Source organism: Apodemus sylvaticus, chromosome 20 (assembly GCF_947179515.1).
Source record: "Apodemus sylvaticus chromosome 20, mApoSyl1.1, whole genome shotgun sequence".
Taxonomy (NCBI): Eukaryota; Metazoa; Chordata; class Mammalia; order Rodentia; family Muridae; genus Apodemus; species Apodemus sylvaticus.
This window is the reverse complement of record NC_067491.1, coordinates 17,935,374-17,962,450: the sequence shown is the minus strand read 5'-3', so window position 1 is coordinate 17,962,450 and position 27,077 is coordinate 17,935,374. Positions and strand designations below refer to the sequence as shown.

Below are 27,077 nucleotides of genomic sequence, written 5' to 3'. Positions count from 1 at the left end.
TTGGGAAAAACATTTGATAGAGCTTCAAAAAGTGAAACGTTGGAGCTTCTGACATAGCTCAGCAGTAGAGGACTCACCTAGCATGCCAAAGCCTGGGTTCTGTCTCCAGAAAGGAGGAGGAGGAGGAGGAGGAGGAGGAGGAGGAAGAAGAAGAAAAGGAAGAAGAGTATAAGGAGAAAGGGGAGGAGGAGGAGGAGGAGGAGGAGGAGGAGGAAGAAGAAGAAGAAGAAGAAGAAGAAGAAGAAGAAGAAGAAGAAGAAGAAGAAGAAGAAGAAGAAGAAGAAAGAAAGAAAGAAAGAAAGAAAGAAAGAAAGAAAGAAAGAAAGAAAGAAAGAAAGAAAGAAAGAAAGAAAGAAAGAACAAGAAGAAGAAGAAGAAGAAGAAGAAGAAGAAGAAGAAGAAGAAGAAGAAGAAGAAGAAGAAGAAGAAGAAGAAGAAGAAGAAGAAGAAGAACAACCACCACCACCACCACCACCGCCGCCGCCGCCGCCGCCGCCACCACCACCACCACCACCGCCACCACCACCGCCACCACCACCACCACCACCATAGACTGATTGGATGCTATAGCAATCCTATTGATGACATACACCCAGAAGAAATAAAATGTATGCCGTGAACATTTACATCTAAATATAGCAGAACAATTTATATTTTTTATATGGAACAACCCAAATGTCCACCAATTAAAAGCCAGAAGATGAGCAAAATGTTACATGGAAAGTGACAGAGGACTTCCAAGTGTTACGCCGCTGTGGAGGAAGGAACCTTCATGACAGTTGCCAAGGAGCCTGGCAAACAGCTCCTCTGTGACGCCAGGGGCAGGGCGGGGCGCGGGGGGCGGGGCTAATGAGTCAATGTAGGGCTGTAAGCTTAGGGACCCAGTTCTTGCTTAGCATGTACAAGGCCACAGGTTCAATACTTAATACTATGAAATGAGTGAACCTGTAACTGCAGAGAGTTGATGACATATCTAAGGCCTGTGTAGAGGGAGCCATGGAGTGGGGAGGTAGTTTCCTTTGGGGGTGAGGAAAATGTTTTTAAAATTGCTGTGCTGGTCTCCCCCTCCCCCTCCCCTCCCCCTCCCCTCTCCTCCTCCTCCTCCTTCTTCCTCCTCCTTCTTCCTCTCTCTCTCTCTCTCTCTCTCTCTCTCTCTCTCTCTCTCTCTCTCTCTCTCTCTGTTTGTCTCTCTCCTAGAACTCATGATATAGTCCTAGCTGGCCTCAAACTCACAGTGCTGGGATTAAAGACATGCACACCCACAACCAGCCTGTGATCCATCCAACCCAACTCGGTGACTCTTCTGAATGTACTCATTCCACACTTTAGAAATGTGGACTTTATGGAATATAAACCACACCTCAACAGGAAAGAGGACTGTGTGCATGATTTCAATTGTAGACCAAAGTTGTTCGCTGCTTCTAAAACATTAGAAGTTGTTTTCAGATGATTTTTTTCATTCTGTTTATTTGGCTGAAGTGTGTATTTTTATTTCTTGAGCAGAACGGGCTGTGTCTCCTATTGGATGCATCAAAGCATGATTTTCATGACAAATACCAGTTCAGTCCTTAAAATGTATATGATATTTTGAATTCCAGAAGTATACTTTTTTTTTTTTTTTTGGCAGTCCCTCTGCTCCTTGGACACAGTGTAGTCAATGAAACATAGTAAAGGCTTCAAGGCTTTATCCTGCCCACCAAGGGTGATGCTCACACTGAGGCAAAGGACCTGTGAACGTGAAAAGACCCAGGAATGACAATGAGTTATTACAAATAGCATCCAGGTGGCAAGCCTCCGCCAACTGAGAGGGGAAAACCTATTTTAACTATCGGCAACTCCCATCAATAATTTATATTTAAACTTCTATCCTTATCTCAGACAGCAGTGATAACATGATTGTGTGTTTATACTGGAGGGAAGGCAATCACAGTGGTCCGTGCAGACATTTTATCAGGAGCACAACCCTTCCAGGTAATTGGCCCCTTCCTTCCTTCCACCTGAGGAGTGACAGAACTTTAAACCCTGCCACTGACTCTTTACTGGCCAAAGGGAAGCAACTCCCTACTCTGCAATTCCCGGGCAAAAGGCCAGTGGCCCCCAGAGGGCAAAGGTCACCCTGGTTTATTCGCAGAGTGCCTCACTGAGCAAAGCCCTTGTGGGTGGTGCCCTTTTCAATGAACACAGAACAAACGCAGGAATGGGTATTCAAGTAAATTATTGTTCTTGGCTGAACATTTGGGGAAACTCTGGAAACAGTAGATTTTTATAATTTTTACTGAGAGTTCATATTAGGTAAAGATAGATCTTGGGGTGTCTTGGTAATGACATAAGCTATCTGTTTCTTTTTTTAATTTAATTTTATTTTAAGTGATTAGTATTTTGACTGCGTGTGTGTCTGTGTACCATATGTACCTGGTAGCACAGGAGGTGGGAGAAGGGTATAGGATCCCCTGAAATGGGAGTTACAGGTGCTTGTTAGTGTGGGTACTGGGAATCGGACCTAAGTCCTCTAAGAGAGCATCCTGTGCTCTTAACTAACGAGGCATCCCTGCAGCCCAGATATCTGGTTCTTGTATCAGATAACTGAGATCTTGTGGATACTTGTGATGGATGTTAGACAAGAGCAGGTCCTTTCACGGTGCACACACTCTGACCTGAGAAGTAATTACTTTTTTTTTTTTTTAAGGTAGAATCTAATGAAACTCCAGCTGGTCTCAAACTCTCAAAGTAAGCATGGCTGACTTTCAATAAATGATCCCCCTGCCTTGACCTTCTGAATGCTGGGGTTGCGGACCTGGTTAGATGTAAGACCGAGGCTGAGGGAGAGAATTTAGCTCGATTGGTAGTGCTTGCTTAGCACTCATGGTGCTAGGTTCAATCCCCAACACAGCATAAATCAAATGTACTGGCACATACCTACAGTCCCAACACTCGGGAAGTAGACAGAAGAAGACCAGACGTTCCAGGTTTCTTCAGCTTCATAGGGAGTTGAGGTCAGCCTGGACTAGAGACCTTGCCTCAAAATCTATCTATCAGGCAATCAATCAGTCAATAGATAAGCTCTCGAAATGTATTCCATGCTGGCCTTGAATTCCAGATACTGCCTGCTTCTGCCTCCCAGGTCCCGGGATGGCAGATACAAAACTACATATGGTTTGGATAGACTACTTACTCTTTAACACAAATCATTCTGTTATAGGACAATTTTATTTTAAAATGTGTGAAAAGTAACTTTATAAAAGTTTATCTCCTATAACTAAAAATAAGTTTAGGGATTTGGTATAAAGACTGGAAAGAATTTGTGCCAAACCTACCTGGCCTTTAATCTCACAGTTCTGGAAACTGAGGCAGAAGGATCACAAATCCAAGGTCTATGTGGGCAAGAGAGACAGGGAGAGGGAGGGTGGGGAAAGGATGGGGAGAGGAGGAGGGGAGGAGGGAAAGGAAGGAGGAAGGGGAGGAGGGAGGGGGAAAGGAGGAGGGAGGGGAAGAAGAGGAGGGGGGAAGGGAGGAGGGAAGGGGAGGAGGGAAGAGAATAGGAGAAGGGAAAGGAAGGAGGGAGGAGGAGGGGGAAGGGGAAGGGAGGAGGAAGGGGAGTTAGTTCAAGACAGTGTACACAACTTGGTGAGAACCTGCCTCAAGACAAAAAGTAGCGTGAGACCTGGGGGTTACAGTTCAGTAACAGAGCGCTTGCCTAACGGCTATAACCAATACACAGAGGACCTAATGGGGAACCTGAGGCTGACCATTTTGAAGCTCTGCTGCTTTTGCAAATGGCTAGACCATTTCACACTGCCAGTAGCAGTCGGTGAGTGCTCCAGGTTCCAGGAAATCTCACCAGTGCTTCCTTCAGGCTTCCCGTGGCATTTGCAGCAGCTTCTCTTTGTATTTTTATTTTGGGTATCTCTTCTTGTTGAATTCCCTTTCATCGGTCTTTAAATCTATCTCTATGATAAGCTCTTTGTTGTTGCTGCTGCTGCTGTTAATTAGTGCAACTTTGTAGATATTTTGAACTCAGGGGAAAAAATGAGAGTCTTCTACCTTTGTTCCTTTTCAAGATTATTTTGCCTAGACAGGTCTGAATCTTTTCTTGTTAAGCAAATGTGACCTGTGGGGCTTTTGTGCGTCACTTCCATCAGACTCAGAAATTTATCTACCGTTCCCACTTTGTTGAAAGCTATTATTTAAAAGATAAAGAAAAAAGGAAAAAACACATGTATACTTTCTGGTGATTCCTGAGTTTGCTGAAGTCAGCAAATGGTTCTAACAGCAGATGGTTAGTACCGAATGGATTCCTTGGTAGTTGTATAAACAAATGGGGAATATATGTGCTATTTACAAAATATTGAATATATATATGCATCTATATCTATGTTCATGCTCATATACAAACCAGCTGAAGTTCAGACTTCCCTTTTTAAAAAGATTGTTTTCTTCATTGAGATCTAATTTCTTTGTCATCTTTGTATGAATGAAGAATACCTGAACTTAGGAACTAAAGTTGGAGCTACCAACATTCTGTTCATTTTTTAAAATGGAAACTGCCTCCTCCTCATGAGTGACAGCCAAAACAAACCAAATGCCAGAAGAAGATACAGAGTAATCGTTCCTGGTTTGGCAACAGTGTGGTGCTTTGGATTTCTTTTGCATGCATGGGATCTTCACCGGTTGTCAGAATGTTACAACTAAAATTTCATGGATATTTATGCAAGTTTTATACCAAATCTTAAAAATAGCATTCTCTGTACCTGCACAGTCCAAAATTCACTAATTTTTACTTATTGTACCTCATGTGTTCATTTTTTTTTTCATACGGGGTCTTGATATGCTGTTCTAGATGGCCTGGTGTTTACAACATAGTCCAAATTAGCCTCCTGCCTCAGTTCATCAAGTGCTGGGATTATGAGTGTGTACTACCACTGCTGGGTTTTACTGGGAATTTTAACTCTCATCTAAAGTGATCCTCCGGTTTACACATTTCTGGGAGAACTGTGCCAGCCCTCAGATTGCACTGGCCTCTCCCACTTACTTACAACCATCTGTCTACACAGACAATGAGAGCGTCTATGCAGACAATGAGAGCATACCTTTCCACATACTAGAGGATGCAGAGGGAAAATTGAAGCTCCCATCTCTGCCTCAAGCTGTTCACACTTCAGAGAAAAGTCATTTCTGGTGAATATGATATGTGTGTATTAGGAATATATTAGGAAAATTTCTCTGGGAAAGAACTCCTACCCTTGCGGGGTATGAATCTCAAAGACACAGATCTGAATTTAGATATAGTTCACTGCCTACCAAAGCATAGACAGGGAGAGGCTGGAGAAGCATTATATTAAAGGAGCTGGACAAAGACTAAAAGAGAAGATACCTTTAAAATGAAGAAGCTATCCCCAATAATAAATGGAGTAACCTCTAACAAGAAGTTCTCCCGAGTCTGTGTTTCTCTAACACTCAGTGCATACCCCATGTGTAACAGTAACTTTTCTTCACCTCATGTAATTGTCCTCTCAGAGACTTAGGGCTGAATAAGCTCACCCTTTCTAGTTCTTTCTGAACTCTGACTGGCTGATTCAACTCAGCTCTTATGGCCCAAACTCTTTTCCAAGATGACTGATTCAAACTCCATTTGTGACTGAACCGCTCTGCTTGGCCTCAACCTAACTGGCAATCTGTTCTAATCTGTTGGCTCTTTCTCATTCTCTGGCTTGCTGTCTTCACCTACAACCTGTCTTAGTAAAACTGCCCCAGTAAAAATAAAACTGCCTCCTTCCCCTCCCCCCTCAACCTACCCCTTCCCCTTTCCCCTCCCCCCTCCCCCCAATCACTGACTCCATCAAACTATCTGACTGACTAGAACTCAGAGATTTGCATGCATCTGTCTCCTAAATGCTGGGATTAAATACATGTCTCACCACACCTGAACCTAACTTTTCTTTACCTGAAACTTGTTCTATACCAGGCTGGCCTTGAACTCAGGGATCTGTTTGCCTCTGAGTCCTGGGATTAAAGGCAGTATTCCAGCCAGAACATTCATGTTGCTGGATTAAAATTCCTCTACACCCATAGATCTCACATAACTATATCAACACAGTGTGAGGTCAGAATCACCTGTGACTGTTGTTACAGTTACTCACACAAGTATTTTGTGTACAGGATACCAAGCTGGGGAAAAAATGACATATTTACCTTTCTTTACCTTTTATAGTGTGAATTAACCCTGTGGTTGTCATTATTTTGGGTCACAATCTAGAAAGTTTGAGACCAAGAAAATATAAGTCATGCAGCAAAGCATTGGTTTAATCAGTTTCCAAGGCCAGAGCCTAGAGTACAGAGTAACAAGTCTGTTATATATTTCCCACATGCATGTGTGGGATGTTGTTGGGGGGGGGAGAGGAGGTATTGCTGGGGATTCTTGTTTGTGTGTTTTAGTCTTTTGATATAGAGGCTTGCCAGGCAGCCCTAGCTGGTCTAAATCTTGCCGTATAGACCCGGCTGATATTGAACACGCAGAGATCCACCTGCCTCTGCTTCCTGGATGTTCTACTGATTATTCTAATTTTTAAATAATAAATTTGCCTCGACTTATATAAAATGTCAGATACTCACTGGGCATGGTAGGCATGCCTTTAGTCTCAGTACCCAGGAGGCAGAGGCAGGAGGATTAGGTATCACAGTAAGAGCTTGAAACCTCTTTATGTAGGCACTCCACAGAGAAGCCAAGATTCTTCCAGTGCAGTGGGAGAAAAATGCATCATCTCGTACTCCAAAGACGCTCTCCACATCATGAGAGTCTCTTTGTAGTGTAGAGAGAAGTGCATGTCTCATCTTCCTGGGCCGGTGCCTGGCAGACATCCTTTATACTTACTTCCATGAAGGATTTCCTCTGGGAAATTTTTATATGAGCCATGATCCTACCTGCTCATATTATTTCAACCTCTATACACTTCAGTTGTCACAGTTTAACTCTCTTAGTATTGTGTCTCTTTTTCTTTTGTAAAAATGTTACCCTCTTATCTGCCAAGTGATTCAGATAGAGGATGCAAACCAGAATTTACTTAAAAGTAAAGAAAGGGGAGGGTGTTAAGTATCTTTAAAACTTCGAACAAAATAGTGGCAGAATGTGGAGTTATAAACAGCCTGTCCCACAGGGAGGAGGGTCCATCTCTCCACCCTCATTTTTGCTGTTCAAATCAACACGTGTTTACTTTTCTAGTTTTCTTCCTTAGTAATTGTGTCTCCTAGAAAACTAAGTATGTTTACAATTTGAACCAAGAGAACTTAAATACCAAGTTAGGTAGAGAAGGTCTTAAGCTCACCATTAAGGATTAAATCCAGATTTAATGTGGTCATGAGTCATAGGAGTTGGCAGTTGGACTGAAGGCCTGTGAAGTCTTCCTCTCAGACGTGGGCCCCGTGGGGACATTTCTCTACAAATCAGTCTTAACCATCTTCAAGCTGTGTGCTTTTCCATTCTTTTTCCCCCCAGTTCTTTTAATGAAGCCAGAATTAACCGAATATATAAACTACACAAAGACACAACAAAGAATGAAAATTACAGACCTCCTATGAACATGGATGCAAATACCCTCAATAAAATACTTGCAAACAGAATCCAAGCACACTTCAAAAGAATGATCCACCATGAACTATAAGATAATGCTTTAACAAAGGATTTGTTCTGATGACTCAGTACATTTGTCAACATTTAGATGCTTTTCCATTCTAATTCCAAGATTTGGATATAATCCACTGCCAGCATTTCTCACTGGCCTGTCATACCCTTGAGTAATAATTGAGACCCACGTTTGCCTAGAGCATAGGCAGAACAACTGGATTTGTTTCCTTCCCTTCTGCCCTCATTTAAGTTCTCGGAGGACCCTGAGGGAGAAGGTGCTAGAAGCCTCCCTTCTTCTTGGCCAAGTGGCCAGCAGGAGGAGAACAGCCTTGTGTGGGAGCTCGCCCTTCCAGGGCCTCTGACTTAGGCCCGCACTCAGTTGAAGCGCTCGTGGATTTTAGTAGTGTTTTCTTCCCCACCTCGTGGCTGTTGAGAACGTGGTGCACACGTGGACATTTTCAACAGAGTTGTTTATGTTCCCTCGCTGAGATCAGTGCAGCCCTGGCTCATAATATTTATGTGCGCTTCCTTTCTGGCTTAATTGTAATTAGCCTGCTGTTTGCTGCCTTTCTCTTACCTTGCCTAAAGAATTTGCTTTTTCCTTCCATTGTTTGCGCTGGTATCTTTTGAATTTCCGCCTGCCTATTTACTTTCTTGGCATAAATAATAATTGGTGCTACAGGCGAGCTTGATAAAGTCTTATTATTGTGTTCCCTTTTGTCCACCAGCAATCAAGAGGCATAAAAATGTCTAAACCATTTTTTTCTCATTTGCACAGCAAAATAGAAGCAAAGTTTTCGGGAAGAACTCCTGTTCTTATGCTCCCACACTCTGGTATTAAAAGTCTGGATGGCCTATGATTTTTACAGATTTTTTTCCCTCTAAACCTATCTTAATTTTTCCAAACATAAAGTTTGATCTGCTTTTGAATTATCAAATCCTGCCTTTACTTCCACTCGCACTGGTTTGTGATATTTACTAGAAGAAGCTCATTTTATCTTGGTTTAAATAAAATCATATTTTCTGCTTCAGATCACAGTCCATGGTAGCTAGTTTTAAAAAAAATAAACGTATTTACTAAAAACATATCCTTTTCTAAATTTTTCTGTAAGTTGTGTTAAAACATACTGATTAGCTATCTGGGAGAAAGGGAATTTGTCTTTGTCCATGGACTCAGATAAATTACTAATAAATTAAATGGTTGTCCCAGTTAGGGTCTCTATTGCTGTGAAGAGACACCATGACCACAACAACTCTTCTAAAGGAAAACATCTAATTGGGGGTTGGCTTAAGGTTCAGATGTCCAGTCCATTATCATCATGGTGGAAGGCACGGCAGCACACAGGCAGACACGGTGCTGGAGAATCCGTTGAGAGTTCTACATCCATATCAACAGACACGAGGAAGAGCAAACCTCTGGGCCTGGCTTGAGCTTCTGAGACCTCAAAGCCCACCCCCAGTGACACACTTCCTCCAACAAAGCCACACCTAGTCCAACAAGGCCACACCTCCTAATAGTGCCACTCCCTATGGGCCTTTGGGACCATTTTTATTCAAACCAACAAAGCAGAATAAAAGAACTTGCCACCAGGGCAGACGCCAAGAGCTCCTTCCTTAGAACTCAAAAGGCAGGGAGAGAACTAACTCCAAATGTGTCCTCCGACCTTAACATATTGCACATAGAAACACACATAGTAAATAAATATTAAATAAAGTCCGTTACTATGTATTCAGCAAGATCAGTATGCTTAGACCATAGAGATACATTTTAAACAATTTTAATGTTTTAAGGCAACAACAGACTGGAATTTGCCATGAATGTGTCTGAGAAACAATGTCACACCACAAACATAGTGGTAATACATTAATGACACAGTAGTAATACATTAATGACACAATCTAAAAATTAGGAAAGGTAGGGCTAAAAAAATTCTCAAAGGTCAAGACCTAAAACATAACAGTGAAGATTAATTAACTCATCCATGTCTCTAACCAAAGAAATCAGAACTGTAACAGCTAGCCACTGTTGTTGATCCCTATAAATTAGAAAGATTTTAAAGTCTATTTAAATGCTAGTAATAATTATAAATATTAGCTACTTTAATTCCACTTCTTAAACATCTAAATTCTATAAATTCTCACAGTGAACACATTGTTTTTCACCAGGAAAAATTAAAATATGGCTATATAGTTAAGTTTTTTTGTTCCATGCAGGATTTAAGTAGCCAAATGTGCCAGTTAGTTTTTGTGAGCTGGTCCTTCTGATTCAATTTCCTAATGGCACAATATTTCAATTAATATATTGTTTATTCCTTGAAAATAAGAACTAACAAACCAGAGAAGTTTTTCCAAATCAACAACATCCTACCAGCGTAGGTTATGAGAAACATGTGAGAGTTGTTAGCCGAAGGCTGTTCTGTGGCAAATGATCTTTGTAGGGTCAGCCTGTGCACATTTAATTCTATAGTAGAACTTTGAGACATTGTCTGAGGTGGTGAGCTGTAGTGCTGTAGGATTGTCCAGGGCTTAGGGCAAGTGGATTTGCTATAATAAAGGGAAATTTTAAGATAATCGGTTATCAAAATGTATTTGCCTTTAGTGACAAGTGTGTAGGTTACAGCCATTGATGTCAAAGCATTAAAATATAATCTTGATTAAAAAACAGTGTGTAGTTCTAGTGGAAGTGCCCTAAAACAGATCCCTAAGAGAAAGACAAAAGGTGATTTATAAAGGATTGTGTTCACTGTTATCCAAAATTAATAATTTTTATGCATTACTTTCTAAAAGCAACTGACATTGTTTCTTGTATGTTGCCTGAATAGTAACTCTCTAAGTATAGTATACTTAATTATTTAATTACTTTTAAAGAGATAGAAAAAGAAAAGAGAGGCAGAGAAGATAAGTAACCCTAAGAAGAACATATCAAGGATATGGACAGGCAAGATTTGAGGCCAAACTACAGTGATTTGAAGATAAAAATCTGTATTTGAATACAGGCCTAACATAATCTGCAAACACACTCTAACTTTGGGAGGCAAAGCAAGAAGAGCTTGTGTTTTACCTTCTAACTTGAATTGAGTCTTTGGAGGACAACTGTGTTTTAAAGATGGCTAGTTTTCCCCCGCGGACAAAATAGGGAAATCAGTATTTCCAAAAGCTTCTACGAATGTTGGCATACCATATGCAAAAGCGCTCTATAACAGGTCTTGACAGATTGACAGAACTGTGATAAACTGGTTTCCTTTCTTCCTTCCCTTGCCAAGTCAAAGCCTGGCTCCCTTACTGAGTGGGTTCCGCAGCCCTCGGCTGACTACAGACCCCTCAGAAAGCTCACTCAGCAAAGCAAATGAATGTAGACATGGCGTCTGCGGGGCTCTGAATCTCTAGGCGTGGGCAAGGTGTGTGAGAGACGCCAAAGCAAACACGGGTAGACATCAATGGCATGGTCTTCTCTGCTGGCTTTAGGCAGCTTCTGAGAGCCATGCGGTCTCTGCACCCCTTGACCCCTCTCCAGTCTCCTCTGCAAAACCTGGCTCCAGATTCCAAGATCCATTCCAAAGTCCAGCCCAGACTGCTCTGCTGGCTCTCGAAGTGCTCTCGCGTGATCTTTTCCCACACCGTTCCTCCTCCAAGGCTGCCTCTCAGATGGCCAGGGTCCTGTTCAAATGATCTGTCCTCCACACATCTATTCTGCCACCATAGGCAGAAGAGACCTCACCATGCCCTGAACCTCTGCAGCTCAGGATATCGCCCTGCTGACAGACTGTGAACACTTAGGTTATCAATGAGAATTGTATGGAATTGTGTTTTAAAGAGGTCTCTGGCCAGCAAACCTGAACATTCATTTCGAAACTTTTACATTCTAATTTAATGCAGTAATTTAAACCACTGTAGAGATTGGTATTTTAATGTTATTATGTTTACTTAACAAATAAAGGTGTATTTATTTATGGTAGGGTATATGCTATTTTGAATCATCTCTACATTGTGAAATGGCTAAAGCATTTTATAACCCTGATATCTATTTTGAACTCCCAGAAATACATATAAAAACATGTTCTTCCTTATTACATATGATTTCTCCATTCAAATGTCTTCACTTGTTCTGAAATTCATTTACAATTATTAACCATTCCTATAATTTCTACAACAATTATGTTTATTAATAACTTATAGTACATGTTCTCAATTTGGAGTTGTTTACCAAAAAAAAAAATGTTATTTTCCTATAAAGGGGCTATGGAGACTTGCTATAGTCAGTCATGACACCAAATTTATACTGCATATGTGATCCTTCTTTCTGGGAAAATCTTATTGAACTGTGTTCTTGCACACACACACACACACACATACACACACACACACACAAAGACAATTTATGTGACCAAAATAATATTTAAAATTCATATATAATAAAACAAAGTCATGAATATTTAAATATAACATTCTTCTCCCATGTAGACGAGGTTCCAATGTATCTCTTACGCTGGACATGAGTAGCCTGGGTAGCGTGGAACCCTTTGTGGCCGTCTCAACCCCCCGGGAGAAGGTAGCCTTGGAGTACCTGCAGTCAGCCAGCCGAGTTCTCACACGGCCACAGCTGAGGGACATCGTGGCAAGTTCCCACCTGCTTCAAAGTGAATTCATGGTGAGCCTGCTCTGTCTTACTCTGTCTTGCTACTCTAAGCGCTAGGTCTGTATCTGGAAAGGGCACTATCTCAAGTAGCTGACTGTGAGCAAACGGTTGCATGGCAAAAGGCAAAGTGCTATAGGTTTAGATACACCTCCTGTGTTACCTATTGAGAAAGTGGCTTCAGAGCTTGTAAGAGTCAGCAGTGTGCAGCGCCAGAGGGGACTGGAACAGAGAGAGACATTTCTGCATTAGCAGTCAGCCTTTCTGTGATTGTGGGGAATGGAATTGCCCTGGTTTACTGGAAAGTAGCAAAAGTTGAGCCTCAGAAAGGCAGAAAAGAAATAGGTAAACCCATAGATTTTAATACATGTTTAGGAATGGGGTTTAAACTTACTTTAGAAAAGCCACTGGCGCCTGGCAGTGGTGGTGCACGCCTTTAATCACAGCACTTGGGAGGCAGAGGCAGGCCAAATTTTGAGATCGAAGCCAGCCTGGTCTACAGAGTGAATTCCAGGAGAGCCGGGGCTACACAGAGAAACCCTGTCTCGAGAAGAAAGAAAGAAAAAGAAAGAGAGAGAGAAGAGAGAGAGAGAGAAAGAGAGAGAGGAAGGAAGGAAGAAAGAAAGGAAGGAAGGAAGGAAGGAAGGAAGGAAGGAAGGAAGGAAGGAAGGAAGGAAGGAAGGAAGGAAAGAAGAAAGAAAGGAAGGAAGGAAGGAAGGAAGGAAGGAAGGAAGGAAGGAAGGAAGGAAGGAAGGAAGGAAGGAAGGAAGGAAAGAAACAAATAAACATAAGCTATTGGTATTCTGTTCAGGAACTTTTCCCCTGTGCCCATGTCCTCAAGGGTTTTCCCCATTTTCTTTTCTATTAGTTTCAGTATGACTGGTTTTATGTGGAGGTCCTTGATCCATATGCTCTAAGATCAAGAACTGACAAATGGGATCTCATAAAATTACAAAGTTTCTGTAAGGCAAAGGACACCGTCAAAAGGACAAAACAGCAACCAACAAATTGGGAAAAGATCTTCACCAACCCTACATCTGATAGAGGGCTAATATCCAATATATACAAAGAACTCAAGAAGTTAGACTCCAGGGAACCAAATAACCCTATTAAAAATGGGGTACAGACCTAAACAAAGAATTTTCACCTGAAGAAATTCGGATGGCCAAGAGCACCTTAAGAAATGCTCAACATCATTAGTCATTAGGGAAATGCAAACCAAAACAACCCTGAGATTTCACCTCACACCAGTCAGAATGGCTAAGGTTAAAAACTCAGGAGACAGCAGGTGTTGGCAAGGATGTGGAGAAAGAGGAACACTCCTTCACTGCTGGTGGGATTGTAAGATGGTACAACCACTATGGAAATCAGTCTGGCGGTTCCTAAGAAAACTGGGCATGACACTTCCAGAGGCCCCTGCTATACCTCTCCTGGACACATACCCAGAGGTATTCCCCAGCATGCAATAAGGACACATGCTCCACTATGTTCATAGCAGCCTTATTTATAATAGCCAGAAGCTGGAAAGAACCCAGATATCCCTCAATGGAGAAATGGATACAGAAAATGTGGTATATATACACAATGGAGTACTATTCAGCAATTAAAAACAATGAATTCATGAATTTTTTAGGCAAATGGATGGAACTGGAAAATATCATCCTAAGTGAGGTAACACAATCATAAAAGAATACACATGGAATGCAATCATTGATAAGTGGATATTAATTAGCCCTGAAGCTCTGAATACTGAAGATACAATTAGCATATCAAATGATCCCCATGAAGAAGGAAGAAGAGGGCTCTAATCCTAGAAAGGCTTGATCCAGCATTGTAGGAGAGTACCAGGACAGAGAAAGGGGGGGGGGGGGGAAGATAGGAGAATGGATGGAGAGAAAAGGACTTATGGGACATATGGGGAGGGGGAACTGGGAAAGGGGAAAGCTTTTGGATTGTAAACAAAGAATATAGAATATATATATATATATATATATATATATATATATATATATAGAGAGAGAGAGAGAGAGAGAGAGAGAGAGAGAGAGAAACAAAGAAACAAAGAAAGAAAGGAGAAAGGAAAGGAAAGGGAAGGGAAGAAAAGAAAAAAGAAAAGAAAAGAACAGAGAAAAATCCACTGGAGAGGAGCAGATTGGAGGCTCAATAGACAATTCCATGAAAGCCAGAATCCAGAAGGGGTCAACACTAAAATACTCTGAGAAATTGAGACAATTTGTAACACTAAACAAAACATTGATTTCATTGGGTGAAGCAGCCAAAGGAATAGAGAAGTTATAGGTGGGACTCAGGATGTTTTTTTCTTTCTTTTATTTTTTTTGTTTGGTTTTAAGTTTTAATTTGGGCAGTACGATTCAAGAAAGACCAAGTATGGACTAAAAATAATAAAGAACACTGTACGACATTATTTTAGAAAAATCAATATTGCATCACTTTGCACACCATCTTTATTGCATGGTAAGGTACTACACACAGAGAATAAAATTGGAGTAGAATTTCTAGGTATTGCCCGAGGGGAACACTCACTTTTTAGCCGACTTGACATCAGAGTGACATAGTTTAAGCTATTCTGATAAAATATATTAGATAAATGGTTCTGTGGTCAGTTCAGATATTTGTCATCAGACCGTGGATAATGATCAGTAGTGTGTTAGACTCCCTGTTAAAGACACCTACTATCATCAACCTTCCAAAGCAAGATACCGACGTGGAGTTTGTAAAATGAGATGCCATATAGTGTGTCATATTTTTATACGGTAAGCAAATTAAACCTAGAAATGAAGGAGCCAGTTAATGTCCCACTGCCTAGTATCTAGAGCCTGTCCTGGGGCTGTCAATATGTCTCTGTATGTGCTCTCCGCATAGCCTACATCCCTGAAATGAAAGATGAATCCAGCATGGAGAGCAACAACGTGAGGTCCCAACAGATTGTCATTGTGTGCCCGAGAACAGGAGAAAATGAAAGAGAATGGGGTGACAGGATTACAGATGTCACCTTCTCTATGGCTTTGTCAGAGCAGACAGACTTGTCTGAATTATCAAAAATGGGCATAATGTGTTGGGAGTTAGGTTAGTGGGCAGACCACTTAAGTAGCATATATGAACCCCTAAGTTTGACTCCCAACATGATATAAACCTGAAATGCTGGTGCATGTCCCTCTAAGTAGAGGAAGGTGGATTAAAAGTTCAAGGTCATCCTTAACTCCACATCCAGGCTAGGAAAGCCAGGGCTACTTTTTGCTTCAAAATAAAAAATCTTGAATATTCAAAAATTCTACTTTGTTTGGTTTTAATGACTTAGAACTAAGGAATTCAATTGTTCAGTGGAGTAGAGACAATCTTAAATACCTAAAATCACAAGTGTTAATGAAGTGGCTCTCTCTCTCTTTTTTTTTTTTTAAAGCACTTCTCTGTATCCAAGTTTTTGATTCATGATAGAGCCTAACTTTTCCCGAGTTTCCAGATTGCCCAGCTTTGGGGACAACTATGGGAAGTTCTGGATGACTTTCTTCCTCTTGTTATTTATTTTTGCCGATGAGAACTTGGACAAAGGGAACATGAGAAATAGTAGGGTAGTGAGTGCAGCCAAAGCACATTATATACATGCATGAAGACAGCAGGGTAATTGTGTCACCTACAATGAATCTTAATGAATCCTTTTGCTGATCTTATAAAAAAGTTTTTGAAGACATCAAAAATAAAATAAAGTTGGGCCGTGGTGGTCCATGCTCTTGAGGTACAGAGGCAATCGATGTCTTTGAGTTCAAGGCCAGCCTGGTCTACAGAGCAAGTTCTAGGACCACTAGGGCAATACAGAGAAACTCTGCCTTGAAAACCAAATAAACGGACACATTAATTAATAATTAATTAATTTCATTTTTAAAGTTTTTAAACAAAGTTGAATATATTGTTTTTGAAAAGTGTTTTCCTAATCGATGCCACAGCAAGAGGCTTGCTATCTGAGTGTTCTCTCTCTCTCTCTCTCTCTCTCTCTCTCTCTCTCTCTCTCTCTCTCTCTCTCCTCTCTCCTCTCTCCTCTCTCTCTCTCCCCTAACTACATATAAAATAATATTTCTAAATACACAGGGCTGTTTCTTAGACATTAGCTTAACCAGCTGTATTTTACCTACTAAGATTCTGGTCAGCCAGTCTGTTGTTCTATAGATGACTTTGAAGTCCAGTAGATCATGGGGCCATTGTCCCCTGTGAAGATGTTCTTTGTGTCAGCATTAAATACACAATTTGAATCATTTATTTTCCAGGAAATACCAATGAACTTTGTGGATCCCAAAGAAATTGATATTCCACGTCATGGAACTAAAAATCGTTATAAGACCATTTTGCCAAGTAAGTTTCTTGAGGTGGTAATTTGCACCATAAAACAGTGTCACCCATTATCTCTACCTCACCCTCTTCCCAATCCTCACATCACTCTCATAGACAGCAAGCTTAGAGTTGAAATATATGTCGAGACTAGACACCACTAAAGTTATATGAAGTTGAGTTACGACTTTTACACAGTGACCAGCTCACAATTCCAGAGAGATCCATGGTTCTAACCCACCATTGGGTTGCACATCACAGAGATTGATGGGGGATAAGTACAATCAAGATGTATTATGTAAACATAAAAAATATACATGATAAAACATGTGTTATATTTAATACATGTTTATTTTTTAAAAGGAAAATGTACTGACTCTTTAAATAATATTAATTTTATTAGTTTATTCATGAGATACAAAATATATTTTTATATTTGTTATTAATAGAAACAAATTAAAATCAGATAATTAAAGAACTACTATCAATGCTGTATATGGGCTCCTCTGGCAAAAATCATCCCACTGTAATGTACTTTTAGTGAGTCAAAATAGTTGTCTATTTCTTAAGGCATAGTTCATTATCAAAAGATACTTTATTTATGACTGTAATAATCAGGAGAGAATAAGAAGGATCTCTCTTTGTCTCTCTCTTTGTGTGTGTCTCTCTGTCCCCTAAAATTTTCTGGAAAATATACCAAGAATTAAGTAATCAGGGATAATGTCCCACTGCAATGAGTCCATGTCCTCTGGTTTCAAAGAGTTCTCAGTTTGTTCTGGTTGTTTCAAAGTCCAGCCTTCTCTGTTTCCTGCCACTGATGATATCAGACTATGGCTACAGAGTCCATATCAGCTTTTCCATTTCTAGAACTGGGTGGACTACCTGGTCCAGGATATCTGTGCTGACAACTGATGCTGCAAATGATGGATTTTCAGTGGAAAGTATCTGTAGCCCAGTAACTCCCACCCTGGTTTCCCAAACAATACCTCAGAATAGATAGTTTAGACAAGCCACACCATTAGCTCAGAGTATCAAAGAAGACTTTGATGACAGACATAGCTGCTCTTTGTGGCTTATTTTAGACTTTAAACTATCATAGAATTGAAATGCTATATAAATTGATAATTAGCAAAGGATCAGGACTTTAAATATCATGATTGCCTTTCCTGCGCTAGCCAATAATAAGCTCTTGAGTTGGAAGATTGTCCATGCGGGTATGTACTGGTGAGGCTATCTGGTTTGTGGGTACATAGAAAACCAACAGTCAATTGAATTGTCCTTTGAGGACAATGTTGAGCTCAGAATAGGCCAAGTAGTAGATTAAGGGGCAAAGGTCAAGTTTGGGTCAAATTGTCTTGCAGTGTAAACAAATATTAGAGGTAAATGCTCTATCCCAAATCACAGAAACAACAAGGAAAGGCCCAACATGCATCAGCATGGGATAGCACACAACTGACATGTATAATAACTTATCACATATATTTACTTATTCATATAAATATAAACCAATATATACACAGAACTACAGAGTCCTGTTTACTCTGGCCACTATTTCCTACCTAAAATGGTAATGTATAGTAGGAATTCTCAGTAGTATTTTCCATATATATTAGATTTATGTGGCATGCTTATTACAAAGTAGATACGCAAGCAAATGAACAACTCACTAAAGCAACAGTTTCTGTAGCTAAACAGATACTGGAGTGTACAGGCTACTTAATCTTTTTGTGATCCTTTCTTCATCTCCCACCCCCTGGGGGGAAATCAGGGACAACAATACTCTACTCTACATCTATTGAAGATATTCAATGTGCAAACTCTACTAACTAGTAGTCCTACCTAATAGATTAGTAACCAATATTAGATTCTATTTCCCTTCCCTACCTAAATTAGGGTGGCTCTACCATTAATTTATCTAGAATAAATCCCAGAAAATAAGTGACCATTGTATATATAGAAGAAACCTGTTTCTATTAAGAGCCCCACTTTCTCTTTTTATTTTCTCATGGTCCTTGCACACAAGCTTCTGAATCATTACCATCCTGTCTTGCTGAGGTCAACTCTCCACAGCAATAGGAATGTTTGATATTTCTGATATAAAAGCCAATATGTAACAACTGATCTCTTGCAGTACCAGTAATGTAACTTAGGACTGTGCTCTCTGTGCAAACATCTAGCAACAGCAGACACTAAGACAAGCACACTCCTTCTTGTCCCATTTGCGAAGAAAATAAAACCTAGAAAATCAAAAGTAACATTTGAACTATTCACAATGGAAACTGATTCTAGAATTAAATTCCTCGTGAACCACATATCAAATGGAAATTGGGAAGGACAAAGAAATGAGTCAGACAAGGTCCCCGCCCTCAAGGGTCTTGCCACAACCCATGGAGGACAGGCAGAAGTGTAAACACTTAAGACGTAAAATGGCAGGTACTAATATAAAAGTCAGGGAAACCAGACCAAGAAGTAGATGCTTCATTTTCCCTGAGCAGGACCAGAACTTCTGAAAGGTGCATTTGCAGCCCTGAGCCCCGAGGAGTAGGGAACTATCATGTATCGATGGCAGAGAAGACAGTGCAGAATGCTAATGTGTAAATTCTGCAAGAGCGCACCCTTGAAGCCGGAGCTTGATCAGATGGTATAGATGGGGATGTAGCTGGCGATGAGGTTGTGGGTATAGATAATTAAAGACTGCTGCACTCCCTTAAGAGGAGTTTGGAATTCATCCTTCAGGACCCTACTATCTTGAAGAACAACTATTAGCCATTTATAACAAAGTAACTCCCAATCCAAAATATAAAATTAAATGAAATTAAAGCTTTAATTCCTTCTACTAGCTGCTTGTCAAGTATTCAGTATCCACATGTGGCTGATGGCTTCGCATGGTTAGTGGCCATGCATGATAGCTAAAAGCAATTTCTTCCAACTGTAGGCAGTAGAGCAAGGAGACTGTGTGTTTATGACTGGGCAGAAGAGGAGAAATTAGTGCATCGAGCAACTTAGAGTTGGCCAGGCTGATGTAATCACATAGTTGTCCATAGAGCCAAGCCATTGAGCCATGGGGACTTCGTTTTAAACTGAAAGGAACATTTCTTCCTATATTGCTAATTTTTTTTGTGTGTCTTTGAAGGACTTGGTTTGTATTGGATGTGAAGACCCCGCCTTAAGCTTTCAGTTTCTTTTTAAATATTCATGAGTTGTAACCATGCAGAGCACAGCTACATTGAACCAAATTCTGACATAATGTATTATTGCTTACTAAAAGAAATTTCATATACATATGTGTGTGTGTATATATATTAAATGTACTAAACTATCAGTGCTTGAAGCAAGCTGGAAATGTATTTACAACTCAGGAAAGAGCTTCCCAGGTCCCTCTGGTAGCTTTGACATGTTGTGCATCCAAACCTCCATCTCTGATGAAGACCCTGCCATCTCCTCGTGGGATTCAAGCAACAGAAGGAAATACACATTCTGTAACATAGATAGACTGAGTTTGGTGGAGATGAGATGCTAAAGCCACACTATTTTGGAGATGTTTTTCTTAAAAAAGAAAAATGAATACAACATTTTGAATGTAAAATTGGGCAGAAATGTCCAGTGCCAATAAAGGCCAATCTGCCCCCAACTAGCTGTTGCGGGAAACATAGAGATGTCACATGATTTCAGAAGAGCAGGAGGCAATGACACAGTTGGAAACAATTGATATCTTGTGGCTTCTCCACAGGCTCTGTCCTGTGGAGACTCTAGCTGATAGGCCTGCCACTGGAAATATTCCCAGGACCCACTCAGCTCTGGTTTGCTTCAGAACCATTTGCCCATCGTGACCCATCAGAGAAATTCCCATAAGTGCTGAAGGCCCATCTCCCAGAGGAGGTCCATGTTGCTGAGACACAATTCATCATCCTGTGTGAGGTTACACCTGACCCTTAACTGATCCATCTCCACAGTCATCCTGGGTCTCTCTGGTCATCCAAAGAGGCACACGGGGAGTTTTGTAGTGTTTGGGGGAATCTGAGTGAAGGCCTGCCTTCTATGAACAACACTGTGTTAGTTTAGACTATCCTATGGAGTGGAAGCCACTGCCTGAGGGAACTTCTCTCAGACTTACAGGTTTAATGATGTAGGAACTCTAATTCATCAAGAGCAGTGGTGTCATAGGGTAATCGGTAACGTCGTTTGTTATTTTAGGAGCAGACTGAGAACTAGCAGAACTAAACTCTGGTCTTCAACCTCCTTTCCCCTCGCTTGCCCCAGCCACCCCCACATTGATAGCACACGTTTCAATCCCGGTAAATCAAGGAACACTGCTGAAACACTATGTGCTAGTGAGGCCAGGCAGGCTGGGGTCCTGAAGGCGGGATCAGGTGATGTAGTGGGATACAAAGAGGAGGGTCCAGAGGAGAGAAGAGTCAAGAATCAGAACTCCATTGAAAGATGTCATGACCACCATCAGAGTCACGGGTCAATGAAGGCACCAAATGTCAGAGAGAGATCAAGAGACAGACACACAGCAAAGACAAACACAGACACTGGGTGAATAGCCTTGAACTTACACACTTCTCCTTGCTGTTTGTGGTTGCTCTGGAGTTTTTTTGTTTTGCTTTGTTTGAAAAGTAAATCTACTCAATGTGTTCTCTCTGGCTTCCTCCTCAGATCCCCTCAGCAGAGTATGCTTAAGACCGAAAAACATAACGGATTCATTGAGTACTTACATAAATGCTAATTATATTCGGGTAAGTGACTGTACTCTTCTCTCTGATTAGCAGGTTGAAATTGTTGCTTTTACCTCCCCTCCCCCAGCTTTGTTTTCTTTCTTCTTTCCTTAGAATAAAATTTGCTTTAATTTGGTCGCTAGTGTTTCATGTGTATATGTTATAGTCTCATCAATACTGGCGGTAGGTGTTTCACCCTGAGTCCTCCTTCCTTGGCTGTGAGTCTTCCCTCCTTAGCTGTGAGTCCTCCCTCCTTGGCTGTGAGCCCTCCCTCCTTGGCTGTGAATCCTCCCTCCTTGGCTGTGAGTCCTCCCTCCTTGGCTGTGAGCCCTCCCTCCTTGGCTGTGAATCCTCCCTCCTTGGCTGTGAGTCCTCCCTCCTTGGCTGTGAGTCGAGTACAAGCTACATGTTGATGCTCTTGTGGGACTGAACTTAACACCCCTTAGTCCCTAATGGCAAGCTGGATTTTCTGGGAAATACTGTGTATACACCTGGTGGTATACCAGCTGCTTTTGAACTTCCACACCGCCATTATTCTGAAGATCATCCCCGCCCCCAGTGTTCACTACAGCCTATGAACATAAGCCAATATGTTTGTCTCTTTACTCCAATAGGGCTACAGTGGTAAGGAGAAAGCCTTCATTGCTACCCAGGGCCCCATGATCAACACTGTGAATGACTTCTGGCAGATGGTCTGGCAAGAAGACAGTCCCGTGATTGTTATGATCACGAAACTCAAAGAGAAAAATGAGGTACAGAGTTTACCCCAGTCCTGAATGCTCTACACGTTACTTCTGCCATAGGAGAGATTTGAACTAAATGAGATGAGCATGTATTTACAAAATGTTTATATCAGATGGACAAAGGCATCAAATGACAAGGTCACGTTATACCTCCAGTAAATGATAATCAGTATGGTTCTAGGAGTGACAACCTTCTTTCAAGCAAGTTGACGTATATGGCATACATTTATCTCACTTGCACACATATATCTCAATAAAAAACCATGAAGGGTAAGGAAATAAAAATTATTACAAAACAGGTAAATTTTATTTATTAACAGGTACCATTTGGGTTATTGGCACTTGTATGTATCAGTAAATAAAATGAAGCAAGATCTCTTCCATGGGTAATTTTAACTTCCTAGTGGGAGAAACATATTAAATCTGTTAATAACTGTGTAGTGGAAGAGATAGATGCTGTTGGATGCTAACCAGACCAGAATAAGGGAGTAGCCTGTGCTAGGCAGGGGGATGAAGGAGGGGTGGTGACTATGTGAAATAAGGGGACAAGTAAGAACTCCTTAGGAAAATGAGACTGGAAGAAACTGGAGAAAAGTAATAAAAATCAAACAACTTTTCTAATATCATTATAGCAAGAAATCCAGTGTTGAAGCCTTGGCCCGGTTCTCCCTCCCAGTCCCATGCTCCCACAAATAAGACTCAGACTCAAAGTATATTTACGAATACCTTGGCTATAGAGCTAGGTTCTTCTCTGACTAGATCATAACTAAGATAACCCAATTATTTTAACCTTCATTCTGCCACATGGCTGGTTACCTGTGCTCAGGCGTACCATAGATCCATCTCCTCATATCTTCCCAGGTGACTCTTCTGTGCCTGGCCCTATCCCAGAATCCTTTCTGCCTCCCAGATGTCCCACCTCTATTTCCTGCCTAAACCTTAGGCCATAGACTTTTTAATTGACAGGTGATACATCCAAACAACACACACACACACACACACACACAATTTTCTCTCTACAATCCAAAATCCAGACAAAGGTAGATTTATTTCCACACCGGCCATCTTTTCTAAGGATTTAGCTTACAGAATGACTTAGTCTGTGTTTTGCACCGTAAGAAAATTGAGCAGTTCCTGTAGGCTGCCATCCCGGTGCTGCTCCCTGGTCTCTCTGTGTTGGCCATCATGCTGCAATAACTGATATATTGACTTCTGTTAATGTTTGTTTTCTTGTCAAAATTATTACACCCTATAGGAAAACTCAGATTTCTTTCTCTCTCTTTTTTCCTTATGGTGAGTTATAAGTTCACATGCATAATTTCACAACCTCCTGAGAGAATCCAAGCCCCAAAACTTAAAAGCTTTTAAAAGATTGCTGTTTCCTTTCATTTTTGCTATAATAAATGGACTATGTCCTAGAAAAATAGCATGTTTTTGCCAACAGATGAAGTCTTACCTGCAGCTCTCTATGTCTCTGTGCATCCAATATGAAGCCCAGGACAGCACAGTAGAAATAAGCCCAATTGATTGTCTCAACGTTTGTGCATACAGTTCAGTTTGCTGACATGTTAACTCATTGACAATCCATGAACTGTTGGTTAAGGCGCATTTTCAGCTTTGTGGTAGAAAGGGTTCTCCAACTTTCAAAGGTGTGCATCTGTGTGCACATGTAGAGAATTTATGTGATATGGTAACTGGTTCCACTATAACTCAAGTACAATGGGCAAACTATGGGGACACAGAGCAGAACTTTAAAAAAATAAAAAAATAAAGGATTTTCCAAGCCAGGCAGTGGTGGCGCATGCCTGTAATCCCAGCACTCTTGGGAGGCAGAGGCAGGCGAATTTCTGAGTTCGAGGCTAGTCTGGTCTGCAGAGTGAGTTCCAGGACAGCCAGGGCTACACGGAGAAACCCTGTCTCGAAAAAACAAAAAAAAACCAAAAACCAAACAAACAAAAAAAAAAAAAAAAGGATTTTCCAAAATTTAGTTCAAAATTCCAAAAATTGATTGAGAGGTATAGACCAGAGACGTACAGATTGCTTATGTTTTAGTGACCCGCAAGAGTTAGAGATAAGCCCAGGCTTGCGGGAGTCGGAAGTTACGGTGTGGGTTCCTGAGAGGAATGTAAAATAGGAGAGGTAAAGGTGACCCACACAGTTAAATCTGCCTGCCGGAATGAGACTCTAAGAGCAAGTTAATTTGTCCAAATCTGACTTTCTTATTTTGATTTAAAACTACCCATTGATTATTCAAAACTGGGAAAGTTCAGACCTTAAAAACCAGATGTATCCTCTACATTGATTCCCAGTGAAGCAATTGACATGGGTTAAGTAGCATCATTCTATGCACTTTATAAAAACAAAAGCAACAACTTGGTAGATAGATAGACAGACAGACAGACAGACAGACAGACAGACAATCTATCGTATATGTATATATATTCACTATATGTGTGTGTCCATTCTAGATCTATACATATACCTCATAGAACTTCCAGAAATTAGAAAAGAATCAACCAAACATTCATTCACAAGTCATAATTATGAGACACACAAGAAATAAAACAAATAATGAAGAAGAAAAAAATCTGAAGAAACAACCAGAAGTACATCCACAAGAAGTTAAAATAATAGAATTAAAAATGTAGGATTTAGTAAAATAAGGTGGCAGGTAAAACATAAAACAAATTTCTGAGAAAGTAACTTGAGTAACTTGTTAGTACACACACATACACACACACACACATACACACACACACATACACACACACATACACACACAGAGAGAGAGAGAGAGAGAGAGAGGGAGAGACTAAGAAGATTTTCAGTCAAACCAAAAGGCACCAGACATAAATAAAGACACTAAAGATCTTCCTAGTCAGGTTTATGAGTGAATAAATACATATATACAGGTGAATAAATAATTGGTGAATTAGAAGGTAGAACTAAAGAAATTACTCAGAATATGATAAAAACATGGGGGACTGTCGAGACGCGGAGAGCCATCTTAATGTCACAGATGTGTTTAATTGCTGCATTAGAGGAGGAGGAAAGCAGTATAATAGCAATATTTGTAGAAATAATAGCTTGTGAGTAACAGCCCATGAAAGACTCTCAAGCTTCATACTTGAAAATGTACAATAAATCTTAGGCTGGGCAAGAAAAAAAAATATCAACAGCCAAATACATCCGTGGAGATGGAAGACACCAATGAGATGACATTCACAGCCCAGGGAACTAGCACAGCTTCCCAATAGCATCAACAAGACACAGAGACAGACAGACAGACAGTGATGGCTGGGTGAATGATGGATGGATAGATGGATGGATGGACAGACAGACAGATGAATGGATGGACAGATGGATGGATGGACGGACAGAAGAACAAACAGACTCCAAAGAATGCTGACAACTCCAAGAGCAGCAAATGGATCAAACAGGTTTAAAGGTGGGAAACATTTCACACAAGTACCAGCAGAATTTTGTCAAAGGACCTCTATAAGAAGTATTGAATGAAGAAGCTTAATGCAGAAAAAAGGACTCCTGGTCAGGCAAGGTCCCTGTGGGGAGGGGGTGAGAAGCATTTGCTATCCTGATGCAAGCCTGACGTTCTGAGTCTGTTCCCCAGAACCCACAGTGCAAGAGAGAACTGATTCCCAAAGGTTGTCCTCTGACCTCCACTGACACACACACACAGACACACACATACACACACACACACAGACACACACACACACACAGAGACACACACACACACACACACAGAGACACACACACACAGACATACCAAATAAAATACTTTTAAAGGACTCCAAAGTAATAAAAAGTAGTAAGCCAACAACATAAATCATGGAGGTAGAGGTAAAACCTTGGACAATCGTGAGAGAACAGGACCTAGTCATAGAGATTACAAATGTATAAATAATTCTCATGATATAACTGATGTCTTAGAACACATCCATATCCTTATGAATTCTATTGCTTCGACTGAAATAAAAAGCCAGATAGACACGGTTGCTCACCCCTGTGATTTTAGCACCACGGATGCCAAAACCAGAAGATTACATTGAAGGCCGTCCTGGGCTGCGGAGTGAGATCCTGCCTCAAAAATAATTAACAATGGAAATAAAGCCATATAAAATCAAGCATATGAGGGGGCTGGAGAGACTGCTCAGTGGTTAAAGTGCTAACTCATCTTTCAGAGGGCAAGAGTTAGGTTCCCATCACCCACGAGTGGGTAGCTCCCTACTGCCTGTTCCTCCAGTTCCAGGGATCAGGCACTCTCTTCTGACCTTGGGCACACGCGTGTGGATAGATACACCAAAACACGTAAATAAAAACAAATATTTACAAAACCAAACAAAGGAAGTTAGCATGTTACTATTTGTGAATATGAGTATTTTTGAATTATATATATTTTTTAAGAGAAAATAATGCCTACTATAAATCATGTACAATCATTAAGAAATAATGTTGGGAAGGCACATGCACAGGAGGAGTGTCTCCTGAAAATTACCTGACTTTGTAGTAGCTCTAGGCTAGGTTATGATTTGTGTTCATTTGGGCATTTTAATTTTCAACTCCTGTGATTTATTGTTTGTTCAGCCTTGAAAAGGATCAGAAATGAGGCGGTGCATGCGTGTAATCCCAGCATTTGGGAGGTAGAGGCAAGTGGATCTCTGAGTTTGAGGCCAGCCTGGTTTGGACAATTAAGGATACACAGAGAAACCCTATCTGGTCAAACAAGAAAAGAAAGAAAGAAAGAAAGAAAGAAAGAAAGAAAGAAAGAAAGAAAGAAAGAAAGAAAGAAAGAAAGAAAGAAAGAAAGAAAGAAAGAAAGAAAGAAAGAAAGAAAGAAAGAAAGAAAGAAAGAAAGAAAGAAAGAAAGAAAGAAAGAAAGAAAGAAAGAAAGGAAGGAAGGAAGGAAGGAAGGAAGGAAGGAAGGAAGGAAGGAAGGAAGGAAGGAAGGAAGAAAGAAAGAAAGAGAGAAAGAAAGAGAGAAAGAAAGAGAGAAAGAGAAAAGA

The 27,077-nt window shown here is 40.6% G+C and overlaps 1 protein-coding gene across 1 annotated transcript in view; it reads left to right on the top strand.

Moving 5' to 3' along the window:
- The window catches only part of Ptprr (protein tyrosine phosphatase receptor type R), a 110,135-nt gene that overhangs the window by 54,054 nt on the left and 29,004 nt on the right, over window positions 1-27,077 (top strand). The window contains exons 5-8 of the mRNA XM_052165746.1: window positions 12,080-12,266; window positions 16,532-16,616; window positions 21,252-21,331; window positions 21,925-22,062. Of these exons, the coding sequence (XP_052021706.1) occupies window positions 12,080-12,266; window positions 16,532-16,616; window positions 21,252-21,331; window positions 21,925-22,062 (490 nt within the window). The remainder of the gene's footprint in view (window positions 1-12,079; window positions 12,267-16,531; window positions 16,617-21,251; window positions 21,332-21,924; window positions 22,063-27,077) is intronic.